Here is a 24,154-nt window from a genome sequence, read left to right as displayed (position 1 = left end):
CACTTCTCCAAGTAATCTTCCAGACGTTTCCTACTCTCATTACTGATCACAGTGTCATCAGCAAACATCATAGTCCACAGAGACTCCTGCCTGTCCTCATCTGTCAACCTGTAAATACCATCGCAAACAAGAACAGGCTCTGATGTCCTACCCCCCACCCTGAACTCAACTCTAACTCCTACCACATACCTTACAACTATTTCACTATTCTCATACATTACTTTATTCTCTGTCACTTCTGTCTTCCTTATACAGAACCGTTATTATTAGTAGTAGTAGTAGTAGTGATCATCATCATCAATAATAAAAACAAAAATTAAAAATGTAAATAAAGTAAACAAGTAACAACGCTGCATCGGTCATTGAATGTGCTCGCAAAGCATCCTTATTTTTTAATCAGTTTGCTTTTAGGCCCTGGAATGCTGTATATTCTATCTAATAGCAACACCTGGTGGGTGAAAATTAAATAGCAAACGCAGAGGCGTGAGCTCGGCCAATACATCGTATTTAATATTCTGCACGTCCCTACCACGGCGGCGTGCTATACATTACACGCTTTAAGTATCACCTGATCGATACCTAAATTAGCACGTGCTAATACTTTAGTGCTTTGTCACGCTGAAACGCAGTTTATATTGATGTGCGAGGACTGCAGCTTTACAGGAACCCATTTTCTTATTCTAAGCTCTACACGGAACTGAAAAAGGTTACACCAGTAATGCTAACCAGCTGTGCAGCTAGTGTCACCGGTGTTGTCGCTGACAGCCTGTCACTTACCTTGCTGCTGTAACTATAATCTTGTTAGTAGATACAGAGTTGAATGACAGTGGCTGTGTTGCCTGTGCGTTAGTGTTTTACTAAAATTTCGTGGAGCTGAGACGCTGAAAATGAGAGAAGGGTAAGTAGATGGCTCCGTAGCTAACATTGACGAGTTAGCTAGGTGGCTAACTTAAAAAGCTACCTATAAGACTGCTAACAGCACTAGCAAGGTAAGGACTGCTTAGTAGTTAGCATTTCAGTTACTCAGCTAACTCGGCTGGAGCGAGTGGTCATTTAATGGGGTTAAACTCGTTTGTATAGCCAGCAAATTCAAAGCATGGTGTGTCAGTCGTGACTGATTTGACAGGCCAAAAATACTGAGTGATGACTGGCTGCTCTTAACGATCGACGATCAGTTAAATTAGATACCAACTGCCAAAGCTCTGCTAACACCAGTCGTATGAGCTTTTCACCAGGCTGACAGCAGCTGTCAACGCTTTTCCTTGTGGGTGGGGTCGAGACTTTTTTTTTTCCCTTCGTAAGAGTTCCATCTTCATCTTTTCAGCATACATTACCTTAATTCCCCGTACTAACCTCACCACTGCACACATCTTACCGCCACCTGATAAGCCAGTATATTCACCAGGGTTTGGTTCCCATCACCTTTCGGTTGGCTGAGCACACCTGATTCCTCCTATAGGTTGCTGATATAGCAGGAGGCGGAAAACAGACCCTCTGCAGTCAAACACATTATCCAGTGATGTTTTACTATTACTGTTATTATAAAAACGATACAGTCCTGGTTTAAGTATATGAATGTTTTTAGACAGAATACATAGGGGTCCTTCCATGTCAACTAACCAAATGCCACGAGCTTTGACTTATGATAGTGAAATAAAATTGTGATAAAATGTATTTTCATCATGTTTTGTGTTCATTATTTCTAAAGCTAAAGACTGTAGTTCATACATATTTTAGCCTTGTGCATGAGACGCACAATGTTGATTAGAATATCGGAATATATGGTTGCTGTTGTAGGGACACGTGTCCTTTTTTATTTGTAACCCTTCTTTTAATGCTTAATTTAATTGAATGTCTGAGTTCAAAAAAATGTTTTGTACAGAATAGGTTTTTGAACAAAGCTTCATGAATTCCTGCAATAATTTAATGAACACTAACTGGTGTTTAATTCTTTTATTAGCTGTGATAACATAGTCTTCATTACTTCCCAGTATTGGTACATGAGCAGTATGTTCAGTTTTGCATCAGTATTTTTTTTATGAAGTAGGCTGATAACTGTTATGGATATTGTGCATGATTATATACTGATACAAGAACTTCTGTATTTGATGCAATTACCTGCCAAATCATCTTTGGTTCCCTGTGTTTTTTGATTGTGTCATTAATGTTTTTGTTTGGTTTTTATTGGTTTGTTGCAGAGTGTGTGGCCTGTGATTCAGCTCTTGTGTAGCCATGGAGAAGCCGTGGAGGTTGTGGGGGGCAATGGAGCGTTGCACCCTCACTCTGGTGTCCTGGTCCTGGGGTGCCTGTCGTGTCTCCCTTTTGGCCCTTATCCTCACCTTCCATCTATATGGAGGATTTTTTCTCCTCGCTCTCATCTTAGCATCTGTGGCAGGCATCCTCTACAAATTTCAGGATGTTCTCCTCTATTTTCCTGACCAGCCTTCCTCCTCTCGCCTTTATGTTCCCATGCCAACAGGAATCCCACATGAGAATGTGTATATTCGTACTAAGGACGGTGTCAAGCTCAACCTCATCCTGCTTCGTTACACAGGAGGGGACACATCTCCTGGAGTCACTGCTGGAAATCAAAGCTGCCCCACTTCTTCTGCTCCCCCTACGATCCTTTATTTCCATGGTAATGCAGGTAATATTGGTCACAGGGTGCCAAATGCCCTGTTAATGTTGGTCAATCTAAAAGCTAACGTGGTGCTGGTGGACTACCGTGGTTATGGAAAAAGTGAGGGTGAGCCCAGCGAGGATGGGCTCTACCTTGATGCCGAGGCCACGTTGGACTATGTCATGACCCGCCCTGATCTAGACAAAACAAAGGTGGTACTCTTTGGTCGCTCACTAGGAGGTGCCGTGGCTGTTCGATTGGCATCAGTCAACCCTCATAGAGTAGCAGCCATTATTGTTGAAAACACCTTCCTCAGCATCCCCCATATGGCAGCAACGCTCTTCTCCTTCTTGCCCATGCGCCTGCTCCCCTTGTGGTGCTATAGGAATAAGTTCCTGTCCTATAGACAGGTGGCGCTGTGCCGCATGCCTTCGCTGTTTGTGTCTGGTCTGTCTGATCAGCTCATCCCACCAGTTATGATGAAACAACTGTACGAGCTGTCTCCTGCACGGACTAAGCGCCTGGCTATCTTTCCAGAGGGCACGCACAACGACACGTGGCAGTGTCAGGGCTATTTTGCTGCTTTGGAGCAGTTCATTAAAGACCTGCTGAAGAGCCATGCCCACGAGGAGAGCGCTCAGCCTTCAGCTAGTGTCACCATTATCTAAAAAAGAAAAAAAAAAGTCAGGGACTGACTGTTCATGGGCTTGAGTGGACTGATTGGAAAAGCTTCACTGATTCTTGGGAAGAATGTACATTTTTTAATCCTTTTGTGTGGGGTTTTATTTTATTTCACTCTTTTTACCTTTCTGTAAATTTAACATGTCAAAATATTTTCACTGTTTCAAGGTTCTAAGAGAGGGTAAGAATGTCCTCCTGAGTTTGTTTGCAGATATGTATGCATGTATTTTTGATGTTTTTTAACGAATGAAGCCAGATCATACATGTCACAACACAGAAGACTTTGCTCTAGTAAGTCTGCTCGAATGAATTAAAGTCAGTGAAACAGTTTCTCTTGTTACTGCGTCCATATAGGGGCCTATGGTGTTTCAGTGAAAACTGATTGTTACTGCAGTTAAAATTTCAGTTCATCTGATAAACTGAGCTAGGCCTGATAATGCAGTCTAGGCCTTCAGTGTAAATATATTTAATTTTCTAAATTGCACTTTTCTTTTTAAACTTACCCAAGTGTTTAATTATATGAGCTAACATCTTCTGAGCAATACTTTGAGCAGTGTACTTTTTTCCCTCTCCCTCTTTAAGCGTTAATCTGATGTATGTGCAACAGATTGGCACAGAAGGATATTGTTGTGATTACTGTCTATACACATACACCCTTTGAACTTTACTTTTAAAAGTAGCAGAAAGCTTCCTGTTGAATAATTATATTCAGCCACAAGTGTTTGCTGAGATGAAGTGGTCAGGAAGATGAAATGACATGTTTGATACTTCTGCCTGTCAAAAATAACTTATGGACCTCTTATTTCCTGTCTAGCTGCTTCTGTTTCATTGTGATTAAGATAACCTACAAGCTGTTCTCCCTGGTTAAAATGCAATGCGCACACAAGAAAAGGTCTTTAATTGGGCTTTAGAGGTTATTATGCAACATTGGCTTCTATAGTTTATGGTAAGAACCTTTTACAGCAAGTTACATTAGTGTGGATATATATCTGTGCACCGAAGGAGTCATCGGTTGGTGTAATGGTCTTGCCCCTGCTGACCGCTGGAACACAATAGGGAAAAATTACATAGTTCTCATTTTGTGCAAAAAAGTATTCAGAAGATTTGCAAATATTATAATAAGTCCTCAGTAGTCTGAGCAAGAGAAATTTAGTGGGTAATTTCCCAAAGTTAATACTGCAAATCAACAAGAAACTGCAGTCCAGCAAATTCTAATAGGGGGATTTTGAGGGCGGAAATTAACTTTTGAAGATTAATGAAATTCTAAGAATTATTTTTTGACAAAGACTGAGGAATGTGAACTTGCCCTATACCTCTCACCCTTTAGTCACACCATGTGAGATTTCTGGGAGGCATTACAGACATGACGAATGATTACCAAGAAAGATAGTTCTTAAAAATTTACTGTACAGCATATGGCCATTTGAATACTGAATTGAAATAATTTTAGGGAGCAAAAAAACCCAAAACCCTGAAACTGTTTTTTTTTTTTTTTAAGAAGAGGTATATTTAGGAATGAGGTGTAAGCTTTTTTCTTAGCTTTTATCATCAGCATTGTAATTGTTAATTGGATTCTGTCACCCCATGCTTATTTGCAAAACGGCTTTACTCACTTGGAGGGCTTTTAATGAGCTAATTAACCTTTCCTGCATGTCTTCCATGGGATGGAGCGGAGCTCGACAATTAAAACGCTATTATCAGCTCTTGCTTTCTAAATGCAGCACGCGGCAGTGCAGTGGTATCAAAGCCATTTGAACAAACTCAACAGATCTCCTTAGCCATATTTAATACTGTTTGAGACGTATGCTAAACAAAATCTGACAATGCCAGAAGACCAAATTTGTGCATCACTGTAACTTGACAAATGATCGAAATCCTACTATGAATGTAAATGGTGGTCTTAAGTGAACATGCTTTATAGAAATCGTATATTGCTGGTCTTTTCTTCCTTTTTCTTTGACTTATTTTCCTGGCGGCACTGAACATTTTGGGACATTTTTGTATTATATCAAATCCATATGCTGAGTTAATGCACATTGTGCATACAACCATGTGAATATACACTCTTTTGGCTCCACTAGCTTTGTTTTACACTTCTGCTGTGACTTAGAATTGCACCATCCCATCATTCAAGAGAAGATTGCGGAACTTGTTGTCATTCACTTGATTTACCATTTTGTAGCCTGGTAGGAAGCAAATCTAATAATAAATGGAATATTGAGTCTTCATCCTAGCCAAATGTGCTTTTACAGTCCAACACCCTGTGGATGAAAACAAATAAAATTGAATGTCTTTTAAGTTTTGATAGAAAATCATTGGCCGATCGGATGCGACAGTGCACTGTGGGACTTTTTTTTTTCTTTATGTGAATCTATTCGGAACAAATGCTGGCGAAAAATGTTGCCATAACTCAGAATTGGTACGTTGCATTTTAAAGCTGGCATGTAATAACATCGAGTCTTGGCAAATTTGTGTGGAAATGAACATGCACAGTCTTGACATACTTTGTGTATATCTGCCACAACCGCTCCGCTTCTGTATACTCTGAAGAAAAACTGATGATTTATTACTACAGACAAACATCTGAATGAGTCATCTTTTGACTTCTGAGTACAGCGCGGTCAGTTTGAGCAATTTTTTCCATTTTCCAGTTGTTTCTTTACAATTTTTAAACAATGTCGACAACTTCTTTTGTAAGCACACATTTTCACTTTCTATTTTCTGTACTGTAACATGCAATAAATTGATACATTAAAATCTTTTTTGTGGTTTGAGTTGGACTTTGCGTGTGTGTGTCTGTGTGTGTATGTGCTTTGTTATTCAGGGTGCTAAAACAAGTAACTTCACACTTCTGAGAATAACAGTTTTGTATGTTTTGCCATGTTGTGTTGCTGTTCACAGATGAATTTATTCACTTCCTTATTTTAGTGTGCATCTAATTCTGAAATAACGGTTCCATTATACGGTATTATTTTCACTTCTCAGTCTTAAATCACTTTACCTGTTTCACACCTTGGCTGTTTTCCATTTTGCTGCCAGGTTCCCCTCTTGTGCCCACTCGCGTGTCAATTTTTATTGTGTGGAAGAAGACGTGTGTTTTGTGATGTGAAAACCGAGGAGTGAGAGAGAGATTTGTCAAGGCTTCTGGTCAGGCAGGAAGCTGAGTGTGGTTAGCTTAGCGGAACAATAGAGGGGAAGCTCTTTACCATTTTTTTTGTAAAGTATTTATCCTGCGTAGTCCCTCAGACTGCACTGGGTCTGGCTTCTTAAGGACAAAAGTGAGAGTTAAGGAAATCAATCTTGCTTGCAGACGGGAGTTACGGTACTACTGGAGACTCTAGAGAACATTTGATAACAAAAGCAAACATCCGCCATTCCAAATACAGTAAGAAGACAGGGAGAGGATAGTTCAGGCGTGAAACTGGTCATGTGGCAAGTGTGAGCTCGCTCTGGAGATTGTATGGGTCCTGCAATGGCAGTTTTGGCAGGTCTTAAGCCTGGCTCTGGACAAGGGGATAGTGAAAGAATGCTGTCCTGGCCAGTTTTCCTGTTGATGCTGGCCGCTCTCAGCTCATCTTTTCTTTCAGCTTTGTCTCTGTACCAGCTGGTAGCTCTCAGAGCTGAAATAGAGCAACTTCAATCAGATGTCTCTTGTGGGAGAGAAGAGGGACAACCCAGCGCAGACAGATTGCAGGTGAGAGAACACTAGTCCACCCCCCACATGGGAACGACAGCAAGCACCCCACCTGCACAAGGTTACGAAGATGTGCAAAATATTGTATTTTAATTGCAGTTACTGTTTTTCTAAGAGCCATATCATGTCTGTGCAGGTGGAGATTCCAAACAACATCAAAGATGTTGCTCGCCAGCCCGAGTGTCCACCTGCCTTCATCCAAACACGACGAAGGAGAACGGTGTCTGGAGCAGAAGTGTTAAGTAAGACATAGAGGGTGCACTTGAGACTTACAGTTATTGTTCACGCATGAGATATTTGCAAAAATGTACGTTTAGTTTTTTCAACTCTGTTGCCTGATTAGAAAAAAGAAAAATAACACACACTTTTATTACTGGTACTATGCGTAGTGTATAATTTTCTGTACCATTGTTAACCCGTGTTTAATTGTGCATAGAGGTTTCTTTTTCTTTTTTTTTCTTTTTTTTGTGGGCAGGGGGGTAGAGGATGTTAAATCTAAGTTCCCCAGACACACTGTTTACTTTAACATACCAATGACCACGTTTTCTTAACAATCCCAAAAAATCTCATGTGGTCAGATATTGCTGTTAGTTGATTAATGTGCATAGTATAAGGCCAAATTTATTGAGCTGTTGGGCACCGATGATGCACTTTTGCCCAAAAATGGGAGAAAAAAAAAAGATGGATAAGAACGAACAAGAGCAGCGGTTAAGGAACAAGCTTTGTTGAGACAGAAAAGAAACAACTTTTAAAAATAGTTTCCTCTTGTTTTTGCTCGCAGTTTCTCAGTCTTTCCTGCAGATGCTGGCAAACGACAGCAGAAAAAACTACGTGAAAGGTACAAGATGTTAGACTGTTGTCTGTTTGTTTAACTTACCTCTGGTTTGTATTTACCTCTTGTTTCATATTGAGATCTTTTGGTCTTTGTAAACTAATCAGAGCCATTGTTACAAAGTCAGAATTTAGACTCACAAATATGGTGACTGTTACAAAAGATGTATCTTTATGTGCTGTGAGGCATTTTCCATACTGATGTTGTGTTTTGGTTTAGAAATTTTAAGAGATACATACACAGGCATCCCTTGGCAGCCTGGGTTAAAGAGAGGCACTGCCCTGGAGGCCGAAGGTGACCGCATTTTAGTCCGAGAGGAGGGCTTCTATTATGTGTACAGTCAGGTACGTCCTTTTTTGAAATTGTCATTCCATGATTTTGCCACAGGGGGGTGCTGCCAGTCCGTTTCCAAATCATCAGATAATATTTTCTCCCTTACAAACGGTGCAGAAAAAAGGGTGTGCTCAGTCTAAACATGCAGCTGGTTGAGAGACCTTGAACAAAGGTCAGATAAAGAAGAGAATATATAAATTATGCTTGCATAATTAATTAGGTACCAAATGCTGTAGCACCAATGCCCCCACCACACCTCGTGGTTTTAACCTGGTGGTTCTGATGTGCACAGGTCTTCTACAGGGACAACACCTTTGCAATGGGTCACGTGGTGTTCCGGTGGAAGACAAACGTTGTTGGAAACGAGCCTCAGTATGTGTCCCTGTTCCGCTGCATCCAAAACATGAACCCTGTCCAATCGTTCAACACCTGCTACACAGGAGGTGAATCTGTGTTATTGTATTTGCCCAGATATGTTCTTCCTTTAAACAACAGTTCTTGTGGAGGTTAATCAACCCACTTCCTCTTTTGTCAAGCTGTCAAGCATTTGTTTGTGTGTGTGTGTTTGTGTATGCATGTTGGTGCTTCAGTTTAAGGAGTGCGTAGTAATGGAAAATACCAATTCAAGGTCTGATGCAGACATTTACATCCCTCAGGTATTGTGAAGCTGGAGGCTGGGGACTACTTGGAGCTTCTGATCCCCCGGGCCACAGCAGACGTGTCCCTGAGTGGAGATTCCACCTTTCTGGGTGCTCTCAAACTGGCTTAAACTGTGCCACCTCACATCGGACCCAAGGGGAGACGTTAAAGCCACGAAGTGGCAGAGATGGGAGAATGGCAGCAACATACTACATTTCTTGGTGACCTTGACTGACTTGGTGTTGTGACAAGAACACAGGAAGCAGCCATTTTCACCACTGGCTGAATGATGTACTGTGCAACTTCTAGCTTGTTAAGCCTGAGCAGACACAAGACACACAGATGGTTAAGGGTTAAGGTCTGTCCTTTTTATTATGTTCATGCATTATATTCATTTGTGCCATACATATATACATTGTAAGCAACTGTTAGAATCAAGTAAGCTTTCTTTAAATAGTCGCACACGTGTCAAGGACCAAATATTAATCACATAATCTTTCATTCAGCAGCAGCCACATTACTGCATAACTCAGATGGTTCTTCTCATATGCTTTATTAGTCCAGATATAAAGACATAAGCCAGCATGACTCACTTGATATGAATATTCAGATGCAATAAATTGGCAATTCTTGCACAAGACATGAGTGGAGGCTGATGGTCCATCAATAACCACAAGAAGGAAAGAGTTGTGTGTGTGTGTGTGTGTGTGTGTGTGTGTGTGTGTGTGTGTGTGTGTGTGTGTGTGTGTGTGTGTGTGTGTGTGTGTGTGTGTGTGTGTGTGCGCGCGTGTGTGTCAGAACAAAAGCAAAGAGAGAAATAAGGTTGATCAGGAGCAGCAATACCCTATTTTTAGCCTGAGGCAAAACTCTAGGCAGATGATGTCTTCATTTTCAAAGGAACTGATCAATGAATTTGCCATGCACAAATGCATGAAAGCCCAGGAGAAAATAGTGACACTTTTTCAGTGTATTTTTCAGTCTAGATTTTGCTAGAGATGGAGTGAACGTTATACCCGAGAGTGTGTTCTTATATATTCTGGACAATATTAATACATTCGCAGCAAACAGTTTTAATTACAGTACATTATGTGAATCTTTTATGCCATAAATCATGAAGTATTATCAGTACTTTACATACTGTATAGGATCAGAGGGATTGTTTAGTTTTAATCTTTACTGACTGTCAGTGGTTTTGTATTATAATTGTCATATCAAAGGTAAAAAATAAACAATTAGTCACAAAAAAAGGTTTTCTCTTACATGAGTTTTTCGTGCGATATAACATATCAGGAAAACACAGATTTGTACACGGGAAAGGAAAATGTTAAGCAAAATGCTACACAACTTAACATGACTTTGCCATGCCATGATATGATATAAAATTATAACACATAGCTCAAGTATTTCCCACAATTTCCTTGTATTCAAAACATAATTCATTAACAGGAGAATCTGGCTTCTATCTGGCTGCCAGGAAACCCATATGAAAACAGTGACAGTCAAAAACAAATGTTTTTGTTCCACAACTATTCAATGGTAAGCCCAGTTTAAGTAAACTATTTAAACTGTTGATTTTAGACAAGACACACACCACTGTTTACATCGGTTGCTGAGCGGAGCAGGCAAACAGTTCAGCTTCCTGGGTTTCAGGATGTATGGTAACCATACACCTCTCCCTGTGGTGAATAAATCTGAGAAATGACTCAGATTAATGTAACCAGCTAACTAAGTGTGGTCAGAGGGTGATTAAAACTGCCAAGGACATAATTTGCACCAGTCTGCAGAGCATCAGCAATACCAGACCATACTGAACCCAACCACAGCTTTTTCACCTGCTGCCACCCGGGAAGCAACGTAGATGTATCCACTGCAGGACATTTTATTTTCTCCTCTTCATACTTCTCTTTAATACTTTGCTATTTATTAAATACAGTTAATATTTTTAATGACTAAATTATTATTCATAAATGTTTATTTTATGTGTTTTGCCAATACCATAAATGGTAAATGGACAGGTATTCATATAGTGCTTTTTACAACAAGCCTCATTCAGTCATACATACGTAAGCACCTTGTCCAGCATTACACAAATACTCACACAGATGCATTTGAATGTGATTGTGTGAATGCTAATGTGTTGACATGCAGACTAGAGTAGCCAGGGACCGAACAATCGACCCGACCCGCTCTACTTCCTCAGCCAGAGCTGCCTCAAATAAAGGGCCTCCATCTTCTACCTTGTTTTAAAACCTCCTGACATAATGGCAGTTAAATGAAATATGAATCTTCAAACTGTAGAGGTTGATTTTTTTTTAGTATTTTGGATTTCTCTTTATCTGAGATATTCTTTCTATGTAAACTGGCCGTCTGTCTGTCGTGGCAAAGAGTAAGACAAAGCCCAGTGGGTGGTCACTTCTTCAACAGGCATTCTGCCCTCGGAGTCCGTTTGACAAGCACTGAAATCAAAAGTGGGGGAGGGAAGAAGTCTAAGATAGAAGTCTTGAGAAGCTAGATGTTAAATTGACTCAAAGATCCCAAATATGTATCAGTGCAAGAGTACATGGAAGAGAGACCCTGAAGTTGAAATGCACAAAGAGAGTGGGTCAGGTCAGAGAACTGGAGCCATTGAAGTCAGAGAAGCTCTTTGATGATGCGGTAAACAGAGCGGGCGGCTGGGCAAACATCAATTGAGAAAAAAAGGGGAGGGAGGGGGGGTTAGAGAAGAGGGAAGAGTGGAGCAAAGACCTCTGCTATAAATGTGTCAAGCATGATGCTCCTCCTCCTCTGGGTCAAAAATGTCTTCGTGCGGTGCCATGGTGACGAATTGTGCCTTGGCGGAAACTGATGTCATTTTGGGCTCCGCTCTCAAAAGAGAAACCAGTGTCTGACCGGAGAATGAGGAAATGAGACCTGCTGTGCGCTCATGCTGGCACTGTGTGTAGTTCACACACCCGTGCACTCACGGTGCGTGTATACAATGTTTAAAATATCAAAGACGCACAAAGCAGATACTCCGAAACGTCTGTAAAATCATATTTTAAAGAGCTTCTTAAAGAAATGACCTTTTTACCTGTTCTGTTTTATTCAACAGCTACACAAGGCACATTATCTACTCTGACAGAGAAGTAAGATTACTTAAAGGAGCACTGTTATAGTAACAGTGGGTAAATTCCAAGAAATCTTCAGTTTCAATTCATTTATTTTCTCATTTCTCCAACTCTATCCCTTGTGGGTTTCACTATCTCTTTGTTCCCATCTGTACTTCCATTGCTTACCTCCCTGTTTGGTACCTTTGGGATAGGTGAGACAGATGACAGGGAGTAAAGGTGATCCCTGAATCCTGATTATAAAACCGAGCATGCCCCGTTTCACTAACATGCTTGCACAGGCATCAGAGTTTGCAGACGGCCATTCACTTTTGCAGAGCATTGACTCTCACTGTGTACATATGTAGATCTGTTGCCCTCCCACAAATACTAATGAAATGTGCACTGCTCATATTAGCTCACTGCAGCTAAATGTGCTATATGTTTGTTTCGTGTACATACTTATGTAGAATTTGAAGATTACTTCGATCTGCTGCTGTCAGCCCAGAGTAATCAGGCTGATCCAGAGCCCTCCAGCTGAACTGGCAGAGGCAGTGCATGGATTTCTCTTCTAAGTGAGGATTTGGTTTATCAACAAACAGGATTGCACCATCCGTTACTCTACATCCTAAACACCGTGTTCTGTGTTCGCCATGCAATATAGTTTGGGGGGTTTTTTGGATTCAGCTAGATGTCAATTGTTTCTGATTTGAAAAACGTGACTGACCAAGCCAAATAAGAGGTTTATCTGTCTTTAACATTGCAAACATGTGATTGGGTTTAAAAATGCTTTCCCTCTCTCCCCTGTCCACATGAGATCTGCAAATATAAGCTGATCTATAATTCATATATTCCTGCCAAAAAATCAAACCATCACAAAACAGCAGGCGTCCAATCTGCATGGGTACAAGGCAAGTTTGAGCAGATTTGAAAGTTGTCTCCGTTTAAGCTCTTCCTATTGAATCTTTTATTTTTCCAGGCATTTTTCTCAGGGGCATGAGCTTATTGCAGAAGAGAGCAAAGCACATCAGATGGATGATGAGAAAGGGGGAGAAAGATTATGGCTTGCCACAACTCTGCTGCTTCCCCCTCTCTCTTTCCTTCTTTCTCCATCTTCTTCACCGCTCCAAGCTGGGGCTTTGGATGACACACAGCCCGCAACATTTGTTTATACACAGACACACAGACACACACACACACACACACACACACACACACACACACACACACACACACACTTAGAAGCTGTTGGACAAAAAGGAATAAATTTTACCTGAATGTACCATCAGTTCAACAGTTGATATAAGAGAATAACTGACTTTACAGTTTTTTGGTTCCCTCACCCTCTCGTGGCTTCTGGGGGCTTGGTTTTATTTCACCAATTCTTGGTATTATACTGTTTACATGTTTTTGAGTCTGCCAGTAGTTGCAACTACTTTTATTTTGTTGTGATTGATTTTCAGTAGCAGGCACAATGTTAAATATTTTCACCATCTTGGTTAGTGATTCAGCGTGAGAACATTTTCTAATTAGCACCGCGGACCGCTCAGTTTTGTTTGTTCTTGTTTATTAACCAAAGTCCTGGAGAAATACTGAAATTTTGACCTGATTTCATGAAATCCATCCGATGCATGTGGAGATTCATTCTAGTACTCATTCTCATGCTGATGAGGAAGAGCAACAGGCACTGATACCCTGTGAGAAAAAGGCGACGTCAGGTGAGAAGGCACATACTATTTACGAGCTGTCCTCATTGTTCGGCATATGTGCATACGTTCCTTTTTGGCATGCAAACACACACACACATACATACACATGCACAAGCAAAAGACGGGCGTAACGGTGTAGTGTGTACAAAGTCCAGTGTCACCCATTCCTACCATCTGCTCATGGGCTTGTGATAAGCAGTTGTAATTAGAGATTTAAACTCCTGTCTTCCTCTCTTTCTGTTTTCCCTCTCTTACACAAAACCAAACTCATAAATCTCTCCCTTTCACTCTCTCTCCCTGACTTATGCTCACTCTCCCTTTCAGTTTTTCCCCTATATTCACCCAAGCAAGCACTCCCCCCACCCCACCCGCTCTCCTTTTAACTCTCTCTCCCCCTCTCTCTCTCTCAGATGGGATGTGAGTGGAGGATTTTAGCCTATTGGTGTAGATCTAGAGAGAGATGGGAGTTGAGTTCTCTCTGGCTTTCTCTTTCTGAGTGTTTCAGATCTCTGCAGCTGAGACCAAATTGTCTCTGGATTTTATTTGCTATCTGCACAGAACCACAGGGAGATGCTACACTGAGGTACAGCGCTAAATGTCCAATGCTTTTCGTGTGTTGTGTTGTTTAGTGACTTCAGAGCTCCTCTGTCTCAGTCGGTCACATAAGGCCCGATGGCATACTGTTGGGTCACCGGCAAATATTTGGATGAATCAAAACTATGATTGTGAATAATTTGCCCTTTGCATGAATGGAATTTCCTAAGCATACAAGTAATCTGCAAAGGGTAAAATGCCTGCTATAGTTTGATTTGACTTAGATGTTTATACATATTTTGAGTTTCTTTTTGCTTGTAGGTATTGCCTTTGTTTGCTGTCTGTAGATCGGCCCTTGTTTCTATTCATTTTTTTTGTCCCTCTTGTATGCTGTTGTTTGCCTGGAGATGTTCCATGTGTGCTAACTGACAGAGCAGAAAAAGGGAAACAGGTTTGTTGGCTTGTCAGCTGCAAACAAAAACACGCAGCCCTCCAAAAAACCTTTAGGGTACTGAATATCAACTGGGGATTGCCCCAGTTTCAGATGACCTTGGGCAACTTTCACCTAAGCTCTATGTGGTTGTGTGATGTGTACAAACAGAGCCTATGTGTAAATATTTACAGAATGTGAGGGAAAGAATCAGAAAAGAAAAAAGAAGTATACTATAGAGGACTGGAGAGCCAGGAAAAATAGGGGTGACAATGGGTGGTGAATAGATTTTATGGAGTGTAAAGCCTTTTCTTGGTGTGACATAAGATAGCTCAGTATCCGACAAGATGATGACTCTGGCTGTGTAGAATAAAAAAACTGCTTTTGTTTCTCTGGAGCTCACAGATGGTCTCATTCAGACTGAATGTGTGTGTGTGTGTGTGTGTGTGTGTGTGTGTGTGTGTGTGTGTGAGAGAGAGAGAGAGAGAAAAGACTGAGTGCATGCGGGTTAAACTTGTTGGTGTTAAACCCTTGGGATGATATGATTCAGGGCTGTTACTGATAAACACAGTGTAAAAAAAATCACCTCCTTGTACACAAAATGTACAAGGAGGTCCACTTGTTTTAGTCACAGCGTCCCTTTCAACAAGCTGTATCTGTGTCGGTGTGCTATTCCCATCTGTCCTGTTGCTCAGCCAGACTGTGGGCCTCTCTGTCTGGCAGTATCAGAGGTATCATTCTCTTTAAACTCAAAAGACTGCCTCCACCACGTTACTTTAACAGTACCATTTTTCCAGCAGTTATATTCCAGACTCTTTTTTTTTGTTTTTGCTGCTTCTTTTCTTTTCTCTGTGGAGCATTACTAAATGCTGTGTAATCCGCACAAGGGCGCCCAGTTGCCTGTCCTGTGGTCAGCTGTTGAGCCACATGGTCTCAAGACTTAGTCACCACCCTCCCTGATAATTATAGGTTGATTTATGAGCTCGAGGAGGATGATGATGAAGAGCAGGAGAGGGTGGTGGCTGAGCAAAGACCTTTTGCTGCAAGCGAGGTTTTTGATGGATTTGCTGCTATCAGAACTCCAGTGGTGCTCAAAGAATATACAAACCACCAACTGTTTCACTCATGTAAAGTAGCCCACCGGCTGTGTTGCAATGCTGAAGCCCCATGGCTTTGACACGATTTAAATGACACCTTTTTTGTATGATTAAGGGGCGAACCGCCTTTCAAGAGAGCTCTAGGAGAGAGTGTCTGGTTCTGAAAGTCAACGTTATATAAAATGGAGAAAGGTAAAGGTAGAAGTTGATGCCACCACTTAGATATCTTTTTCCTCCATCTAATAAATGAATTCAGAACTAGAGAGTCTCACTATTGCTTCACAGCACAAAGGCCCTGGGTTTGACTCCACCAAGGAGGTGGGGCCTGTGGAACTGACAACAACTGTTCCCTTTGAGTCTGCACGAATTCTCTCCATGTACCCCGACTTCATCCCACAGTCCAAAGACATGCATGGGGTTAGGTTGACCAAAGCCTGAATGGGAGCTTGAATGGTTGTTTGTCTTTCCATGTTAGCCCTGCAACAGACTGGCGATTTGTTTAGGGTCTGCTTGGCCTTTTGTCCTGTAACAGCTGGCGTAGGCTCCAGCACAAATTTGACCCTTGAACTGGATAAGTGAGAAGGGATGGATGGATGAGTGAAACTCTGTCTTTCAACACCTCCAACTGGGAGATGGGATGATTAAACATCTTTGTCTATATTTTTTGTGCCTGTCCACCAGCTGATATCTTCATAGGAACTGCACGGTTATCACGCTCACTGAAATTCCTTGGCGTTACCCTGACAGAAAGCCTCCAAGCCTCCTTTTGAAAAACAAACAAACAAAAAAAATCATATCTTCACAGACATTGAGTAGATAGATGAATTTCATGCGCCTGAGGTCAGAGGACAGACAGCTGACTGGGCAGACAAAAGAGGGGGTAGAGGGGGTTCATCTGGGAATGCCATGGATTAAATTGGACTGCTGCCAGATGTAATTCAGAGCAACTATGCTATTTATTTGAATTACGACTTGAGATGGAATTGTGCAATATTAGGAGTATGTTGTAAAGAAAGGGACTGTTTACTAACATGATCAGGATTGAAAAGACTCCTGATCTATGATAATTATTTCATTATTTGTTTGTTTCTTTTGTTTGACAACAGTAAATCCACCAAATTCCCACTGTATTTTCAGATTAATGACAGTTAAAAAAAGAAATAGAGTTATTGCCCTCTCCCTTGCCAAAGCTTTACTCCAGCTATGAAACCTTGGTTGTATTTGGGTGTGCTATAATAATAGCAGCTAATAAATCCAATCAGAAATCACATTTTTCATATTTCTGGTACTCGGCACAAATTTCCTAAAAATATGGAAGCAAAATTTTTGGGGAAAAGTGCTTTATTCTTTATCTTATAGATCATAAGCCTGAATTGGAAAATAAGCTTGAGAATGGGATGAAACTGTCTGAAAACTGCTATTCTTATGAGTAAAACCCATAGGATTGGACAGCTGCTTCAAACAGCAGCTAAAGTTAATGACAGGTGGTGAAAAGCACTCGTGGCATCAGCAGCAGCAAAAGCGTGTTTTTAGGAGTGGAACTCCTGCAGCAAGCTTTGGATTGGATCCAAACCTTTTGTCTGAGATTTCCCCCCATCTGATGAAACAATATCATCAAAGCAGTCTGCATGGGTTCAATGCTAAACAGGTGCAGCAGCTGACACAAAGGTTGACTAAGCCCTAAGGAGATGGAGGCTGTCCTCTATGTGATCTCACTTTATATAGAAGACTTCCTCACAGTAATACAGGCGTGACGCTGCTGGTATGTGACTGGTGGCCTTGCAGACTTTGTTTCACTTCCTATAATTGGACACTGTGTCATAAAGGGACATCAGTGTCAGGGTCGATGTCTGGGCTTGCCTGGGCTTGCTTTTGCTACATGTATTTATGAATTACCTTTCATCAGCTGATCGAGTGATGAGGGTAGGATAGCTTTATCTTATGTGAAAACCACAGTTAACACTGCTGGATTTTTCCCCCCACAGAGAGAAAAGAACAACACATAAGTAGCCTGCAGATACTTTAATGTTATGAAGGTAATTTAGGAATGGGAGCTGAGATCGCTCGATTGTGTAACATGGCTTGGATGGTGCAGAGGGAGGATGATGAATGCATTTCTCAGCAGGAAGAAACAAGTAGGATGGAAAGAGAGGCTGCGAGAACAGCTCATGAAGCAGCTGTTTCACTCGCCTGTCTGAAAATTGTTTGAAGGCAGGTGCGTAAAATGTGGCTACTCCATTTCTGCCATCGTATGGACAAGTGGACCCTCCGCCGTTGCACAGAAATAATTGTCCACCTACCAGGTTCTTTTGCCTGTAGCTACAGTGGCTGATATTAGAGCGCTGAGTGTGAGTGCATCAGCAGAGCCATGCTAATGATTTGAACAGGATTGGTTAAGTATTCCCTTTAAAAATGCCGCTTTGATCTATTCAAGGAGCCATGGGGGGAGTTTTTGCTGAGATGAAAGATAATGTCTAGCTGTGATGTTTGTGTGTCTGATTTCAAACATGTCATCACTCACATTTAACCTTAATCAAATTAAGGCATTAGCTAATGAGGCATGATGCCCCATTTGACAATGCTACAATACACTCCTACTTCCATCACTCTGATCTCCTGAAGATCCTCGTTAGACTGCTGTCCACAGAACGAAAGATCGAGGATTATCGACAGAAGTGAGGCAAAAGAAGTGAGGCAAAAAGCAGAGTGTGTGACCTAAATTCTTGAGAAAAAGGATGACTTACAGCAAAGCTGGAGTGAAATGAAGGAGAGAGGATTTGAGGTGAAGGATAATGTGTTTGGTAAAGAGAAAGTGTGGAGGAAAGGGTGATAAAAGATCCCAGTTAGTGTTATCATAATATCTGTTCATTTCTGCAGGTACAGATAAGAGTTCTGAAATGAAGGAAAACGTCTCTGTAAAGCAATGTCTCATACCATAATGTGGAAGAAATTGCTTCGGGATCACACATACTCCCAGAGTGTTTGTGTTAGTACGTGTGTTTTAAAAGTGTGTTTTTTTTATTTTTTATTTTATTGATCTTGTAATTGCATCCCTTTGAATAACCACCAATCCAAAAGGTAATAACCTATAAATGGTTCCCACCTGCCTTCTTTGTTTTTACTTTGTCTCCATCTTATAACTCCCTTACTCTCTCTTACATTTTCCAGTTGACCTTACACCAGACTACAGAGTGTGTAATTTAATTAAAGCTATAGTCGCACACGATCTGTGGCAGGAGGTGATAATAGGTAGTGCAATAAAGGATTTTAAGTACAAGCTAAGTGTTAGAAGTTCATATCATTGCCTATGTAGCCTTAGACTGAACAGCACAGGCTGGTATAGGGAAGTGTTGACATTATTAGGGATCACTGAGACAGTAGAATATTAAAAGGAAAACATTTCAGAGAGACTGATTAGAGGAACATTTTGCTGCTAATTGTGAGGGTGTCTAATCTTGTCACGTGAAACACATGATAACTATTAATTAAGTAAATGAATTAAATCAGCTCATTTTTGTTGTCCCTGTCTAAGCAGTTCATTATGAAAAAAAAGAAATTGATTCAAATCCCTGCAAGAAAAGTCTATCTGTCACACAGCACTTGCATTCAAAGGTGTTGACCTTTATAGTAATTGGAATACAAACTAAAATCATGTAGTCACGCTTTATGTATTACTAAAATTAGGGATAATTAAAAATAGGATTTGTTTAAATCTTTCTTCAGATAAGACATATTGTGTAGTTTCAAATTAGCATTTAAGACTAACAAGCTACATTACGTTACAGACATATGTAGCATAAGCTAATAATAACACCATTGTTTAAACTACTACGATAGAGAAAAATTGCCCTGCCTTGTGCATTAGCATAAAAACAATCTTTATATTGCTTTAGTCATTGGTTGCTTGTTTTAGACTTTAGATTCAACATTTTTCAAATGTTCATTGGAAATAGTGCTAACTAGCTAATTGCATGAACTACCCACAACATTGGAGGTTTGCTATTTTTCTAAAACTTCCTGAGATGTTGTTTACCCAAAGTACTTAATTTGCAGCTCCTTGGGCTTTCAGCATCACAAGGCACTCAGAACAATTACATTTACAAGTGAAAACAGGTGTGGTCATGACTACAATTTTTACATTTTTGTTAAGGTAAGGCAACTGGAACATTTATAATACCATGGCATCACTTGTAGCTAGTTGCTAACTTTGTCAACATAGCTAAATTCATTCTTTACCATTAAATTAGGAGTGATGGGACGTAACTGGGTGATAATGAAGTGAGACAGCAGTTTTTTTTGTCTTTGTGCTAAAACTACTGTACTGTTATTAACAAAGTCTTGGGATGACAATATTGCTCTAAAATAACAGCTAGCTTTCTAGCCTTACTTACCCAGTTTGAGGAAATATTAAATTGGATCAACAGCAATGAGTTGTTGTGCAATATATAAACCTTCATTTTAGTGTCTTGCCCTCACTTAATGTAGGCTTATAGTACGCTTTCTGCATATGTACGTGTAAAATACAAATTCTTATTGCGCCACCTCTCAGGGTAATGGATCAGTCAATTTGTAATTTAGTTTAATTATGACAATAATTGCTTTAATAAGCTCAAACAGTAGGTACTGTATTGGTGTTTGGGTAAGACTCCCATTAATTATATGAGCAGCGACTCAGAGATTAAGAGTGACAGACTAGGACTGATGCAGACAGATGGAGAGATTATCCAGGAGGAAAGCACAGGAAGCTAATTAAAAACAGCTGATGTGTGAAGATATGCAACAAAGAGGAGATCTCCCCTTTCAGAGGTACCCTCCTCTCTCTGTATCTACTTTAAGCATTTCTATTTTTCTTGGTATTATAATTACTTTCCCCCATGTTGCTGTCTGCTTTGTCTTTCTCATGATTACAGTCTCTTCAGTGACTGTAGATGTATGATTTTTTTAACCATTACTGTCAATGATTTTTAACTTTATTCCTTCTTATATGTGTTGTTGTTGCATGCCTTTCAGTGGCTCTCTCAGTTCTGCAGGTGACAATTAAAGCATGTGTGCTTGGAGATGAAGGAAGATAGATTTAGAATATTAAATCAGCAGCATGGTGGGTAGGTGAGTAGAACCTAACAGTGAAATGGCTAAAATAAGGCTGTAATGGACATGTGAAATTGTGAAAAGATGCTTTGAGAGAAAAACAAATGTTAACAAGGGGAAAATCCAAGGTCACTGTGGGGATTATTGCCAGTGCAGCTCTGTAGTAATGATGGTGATAGCCCTATTATCACCACTATTCATCACCACCACATTACAGGACTAAGTGTTTGGATTTATGTGTGTGAGCACATTAAGGGGTTTCAGACACACCTGTGTGTGAGCATTTAACCTCCATTATATTTTTTCGGTGTGTCTGGCTCCAAAAACACAGCTCATGTCGCTCTGTTTTGTCTCCTTTGTCTGGCAGTTGGCTTTGTAGCCAGTTTCTGTCTTTATGGGTCTCCTTGGCAAACTATCCCTGTTTGGCCACAAACTCATCAGGGCACACTACATGAAGCAAATCCAGGCGCCTCCCCTCTCCTTGTCCCTCCTCCTCATTTGTCAGAGCAGCATAGTGGGGAATAGAAAGAAGGGGTGGATGATTGTGAGGCTAGGGGTGTAACTGCACCCCTCAGATGGAGTGAGTGGGCTGGGCTCAGCGAGGTCTGGAGAGGGGGAGGGACACAGAGGGAGATAGAAAGACAGATGTAAAAGAATGATCAGCTCCAAGCGGCATAGTTACCATGGCTACGGGGAAGGGGAAGAGGATGAATGAATGACATCACAGTGGCGGGGAGGTGAGAGAGTGTGAAATTGATTTGGAGCACGGGCAGGCTGCTCTCGTAGGGTTTTCGTCAGGCGGACACATTTCTCTCGCCTGCGTGCCGTGGTGTCTCCTGTGGACGAGCTCTCACTGGTGAGACTCTGCTTTTTCTCTCCTTCTAACACTTCTTGTTCATGAGCCTGATGGTGAGTGTGATTTTTGTTTTGATTACAGTCTTCAGGTACTACAGCACAGAATGAGAACACGCATGCATGCGTTAAGGAGCATGGGTGTCATGTGTGTCTTTGGGAATGAAAGGAAATGCATATGGTGTGCCATGCAGTTGTCGTAGGTCTAAATATACCACGAGACACTTAGTTTAGTGTGTTATTATGGCTGGGAATGAACAGCTGATAGTGCAAGAAAGATTTCAGTGTAGCGTAAGATTTCCGTGCTGTCATGAGATCTATTTGATTACAGATTTTCACACTTTAAAGCTGTTGAGATTGCATCTGTTGTCATCTTGTTGCTGATGCTTTCAGCTGTTATGTCATTTTCATTTGGTCCTTAAGGTCACTGTCACTGTTTTTAGCAGCGTGAAAGAGACGTTCAGAAGCCAAACCTGGTTTCTGTTCAGAAAGCACCTCAGCTGCGGAGCTGTGGAGCTTTTCCACCAATGGAGAATGAACTTGACTCTTAATTTACGGGTGGTCTTTCTTAGCAGTGCACCAATGTGCTGCGAGTTCGTTGGCAAAGCTGGCTTTGTGATTAATGAGGAAGTTGACCTGTATTGACCCCTGAGAGACAAACAGACAGAGTTGAAGGGCAGGGGCTGGAGGTCACAGTAAAGTCAATCAAAGTCCTTGCTCAGTTTCTCTTCCTGTTGGTCAGCATCCAGAATGGTGACAGATAACAGATTACATTAGTGATCAAAGGATCAACATTAAGTGATTTTGAAAGCATAATCCATTATCCACGTATGCTGGTCCACATTTTTGTTGTAATATGCCTAGTCCAGATGGTTTGTTTCACATCTTTTCAGCTGTTACGTGTGTGCTGTCTATTCTTGTCTGGAGAGAATATGCAAAGAGGTACAGTGCATTAGCAATGATCCTTAACAGATAGTATTGTATAATTCAGCCACTGAATGTAATAGTTTAGAAGCAAAAGGAAGAATACTGTACTTAGTTATAAAAACAGTAGGAAAGGCTGAATTCCCCAGACAATATGCCTGTCCGGCATCAGCACTGTTGGTAGGCTCAGGGCATCAATTATGAATAAAGAGAGGATGAATATACATGAGGCTCTTTCAGACAGTTTAATGTGAAACTGATAAAACTGTCACTGGGATATGCAGGCAACTATACCGTAGATGTGGGTCACACTGTGTTTCTATGTGTTAAAGAAGAAATGGTATAAAAATTTCAAATCACAGTTATAGTGACCAAAAGGATTGTGGTTATTAACACAGTCACGGTGTGGTTTGAATGTGTCAGATAAGTTTAATGTTTCTTATGAAACCAAAAAGTTTCCTCGGTTCAGGTCTGTGCAGTTTATTTTGTGTATTTTGTGTCATTCTGTATGACATCTGAAAGTGTGAGATGGACCCTTCAGCCCATTTATTCAAAATCTATTTTTAACAAAAGAAACAACTGAGCAACCACAGAACAAAAGAGCAAAGCAAACAAAACAAACACTTCTCTAAATCAAAACATGGGAATCCATACGCTTCAAAAACATGTTTTCATAAAGAGAAAAAAGAGAATCGCATGTGTGAAAGCCACATCGTCTTTTACAGTGTTGCAGTCTGCCTTTGCCTTCATGCCAAATTCCTTTGATGTTTTTACAAACACAGCGAGACAGTGTTTTTTAGCCTCTTATAGAATATGAACCTTTATTGTTTTCCATTTTTTCTTTTCTTTAGCATGTGCATTAACACCATCTACGCTTTTACATAATGAGTTGTTAAGACACACACTGTAGGTAAATGATGGATGTAGCTTGTGCATCAAAAAAGTCAAGGTACTGAGGATACAGCTTAAACCTTCATACTTTCTAAAGGCCAGCAGGTGGCATCTCTGCTAACTGGAAACAGAAGTCAGAATCAATCAAGATTGTGAGGATCTAAAATGTTGGGCTCAAATGAATGGGTGACATCATGGTGACTAGATGGACCTCATTTATATACAGTCTATAGGCTCACCAGATGGGAGTAGCTAGTATGGATGTTAAGGTGCTCCACTGCAGGCAGTATACAGTTGTACTGTCAGTCTCTTTTAGGTCATTTTAAAAGTTCAACTGAGTGAGTGTGAGGCTGCTGGCATTCTGGAAAGCATCACCTGAGACAGAATGCTTGCCCATGAAGGATGTCCAATCACTCGCTCTGAACACAAAACTGCCCTGTAGCAAAACAGTACCTAAGATAGTGCTTTTGTTTCAGTGTTGTGAGTAGATAATCTGAAGTCAGATCTAGGCCATCCCACTCTGTGTTACTGCATGTTTTCTTGTGTCACTTACACAGTGTCTTTAGGTTTTTTTCAATACCTTGCTCTTAACTCTGGGTCTCTTCTTCTCTGTTTATGACTACTACAAAGAAGTAAGAGTATGGTGGTTGCTTAGCAACATGAAGAGTTGTGCCTATACTGTACCTGGGTGATATAAGTATATTTATTGTGTAGCCTGCAGTCTACAGTTCCTCGTTGGGTTTA

General features: G+C 40.7%; 3 protein-coding genes across 7 annotated transcripts in view; all 3 read left to right on the top strand.

Annotated features, from left to right (window-relative positions):
• The first annotated feature begins 674 nt into the window (after window positions 1-674).
• Window positions 675-6,041, top strand: abhd13 (abhydrolase domain containing 13). 2 transcript variants are annotated; one of them, XM_006788333.3, is made up of 2 exons: window positions 675-898; window positions 2,199-6,041. In XM_006788333.3, the coding sequence occupies exon 2, from the start codon at window positions 2,233-2,235 to the stop codon at window positions 3,286-3,288; it is 1,056 nt and encodes a 351-aa protein (XP_006788396.1). In that variant the 5' UTR covers window positions 675-898; window positions 2,199-2,232; the 3' UTR covers window positions 3,289-6,041. The 2 variants fall into 2 exon arrangements, with proteins under 2 accessions (XP_006788396.1, XP_006788397.1); XM_006788334.3 differs by lacking the exon at window positions 675-898 and adding an exon at window positions 937-989.
• Window positions 6,042-6,548: 507 nt separating this feature from the next.
• On the top strand, window positions 6,549-9,591 carry tnfsf13b (TNF superfamily member 13b). The gene is made up of 6 exons (XM_006788332.3): window positions 6,549-6,995; window positions 7,132-7,237; window positions 7,777-7,833; window positions 8,047-8,171; window positions 8,453-8,603; window positions 8,817-9,591. The coding sequence occupies exons 1-6, from the start codon at window positions 6,762-6,764 to the stop codon at window positions 8,927-8,929; spliced, it is 786 nt and encodes a 261-aa protein (XP_006788395.1). The 5' UTR covers window positions 6,549-6,761; the 3' UTR covers window positions 8,930-9,591.
• Window positions 9,592-14,102: 4,511 nt separating this feature from the next.
• Window positions 14,103-24,154, top strand: part of myo16 (myosin XVI) — a 101,478-nt gene continuing 91,426 nt past the window's right edge. The window contains exons 1-2 of one of the 4 annotated variants that reach the window (XM_087853099.1): window positions 20,380-20,461; window positions 20,666-20,761. The gene's annotated coding sequence lies outside the window, so the exon portion shown is untranslated. Of the gene's footprint in view, window positions 14,178-20,379; window positions 20,462-20,665; window positions 20,762-21,495; window positions 21,653-24,154 lie in introns of those variants that run through there. The other 3 variants (XM_087853101.1, XM_087853098.1, XM_087853100.1) reach the window with 3 other exon arrangements.

Source organism: Neolamprologus brichardi, chromosome 16 (genome assembly GCF_056152115.1).
Source record: "Neolamprologus brichardi isolate AB-2024 chromosome 16, ASM5615211v1, whole genome shotgun sequence".
In the NCBI taxonomy this organism is placed as follows: domain Eukaryota; kingdom Metazoa; phylum Chordata; class Actinopteri; order Cichliformes; family Cichlidae; genus Neolamprologus; species Neolamprologus brichardi.
This window is presented reverse-complemented; position numbering and strand designations above follow the sequence as displayed.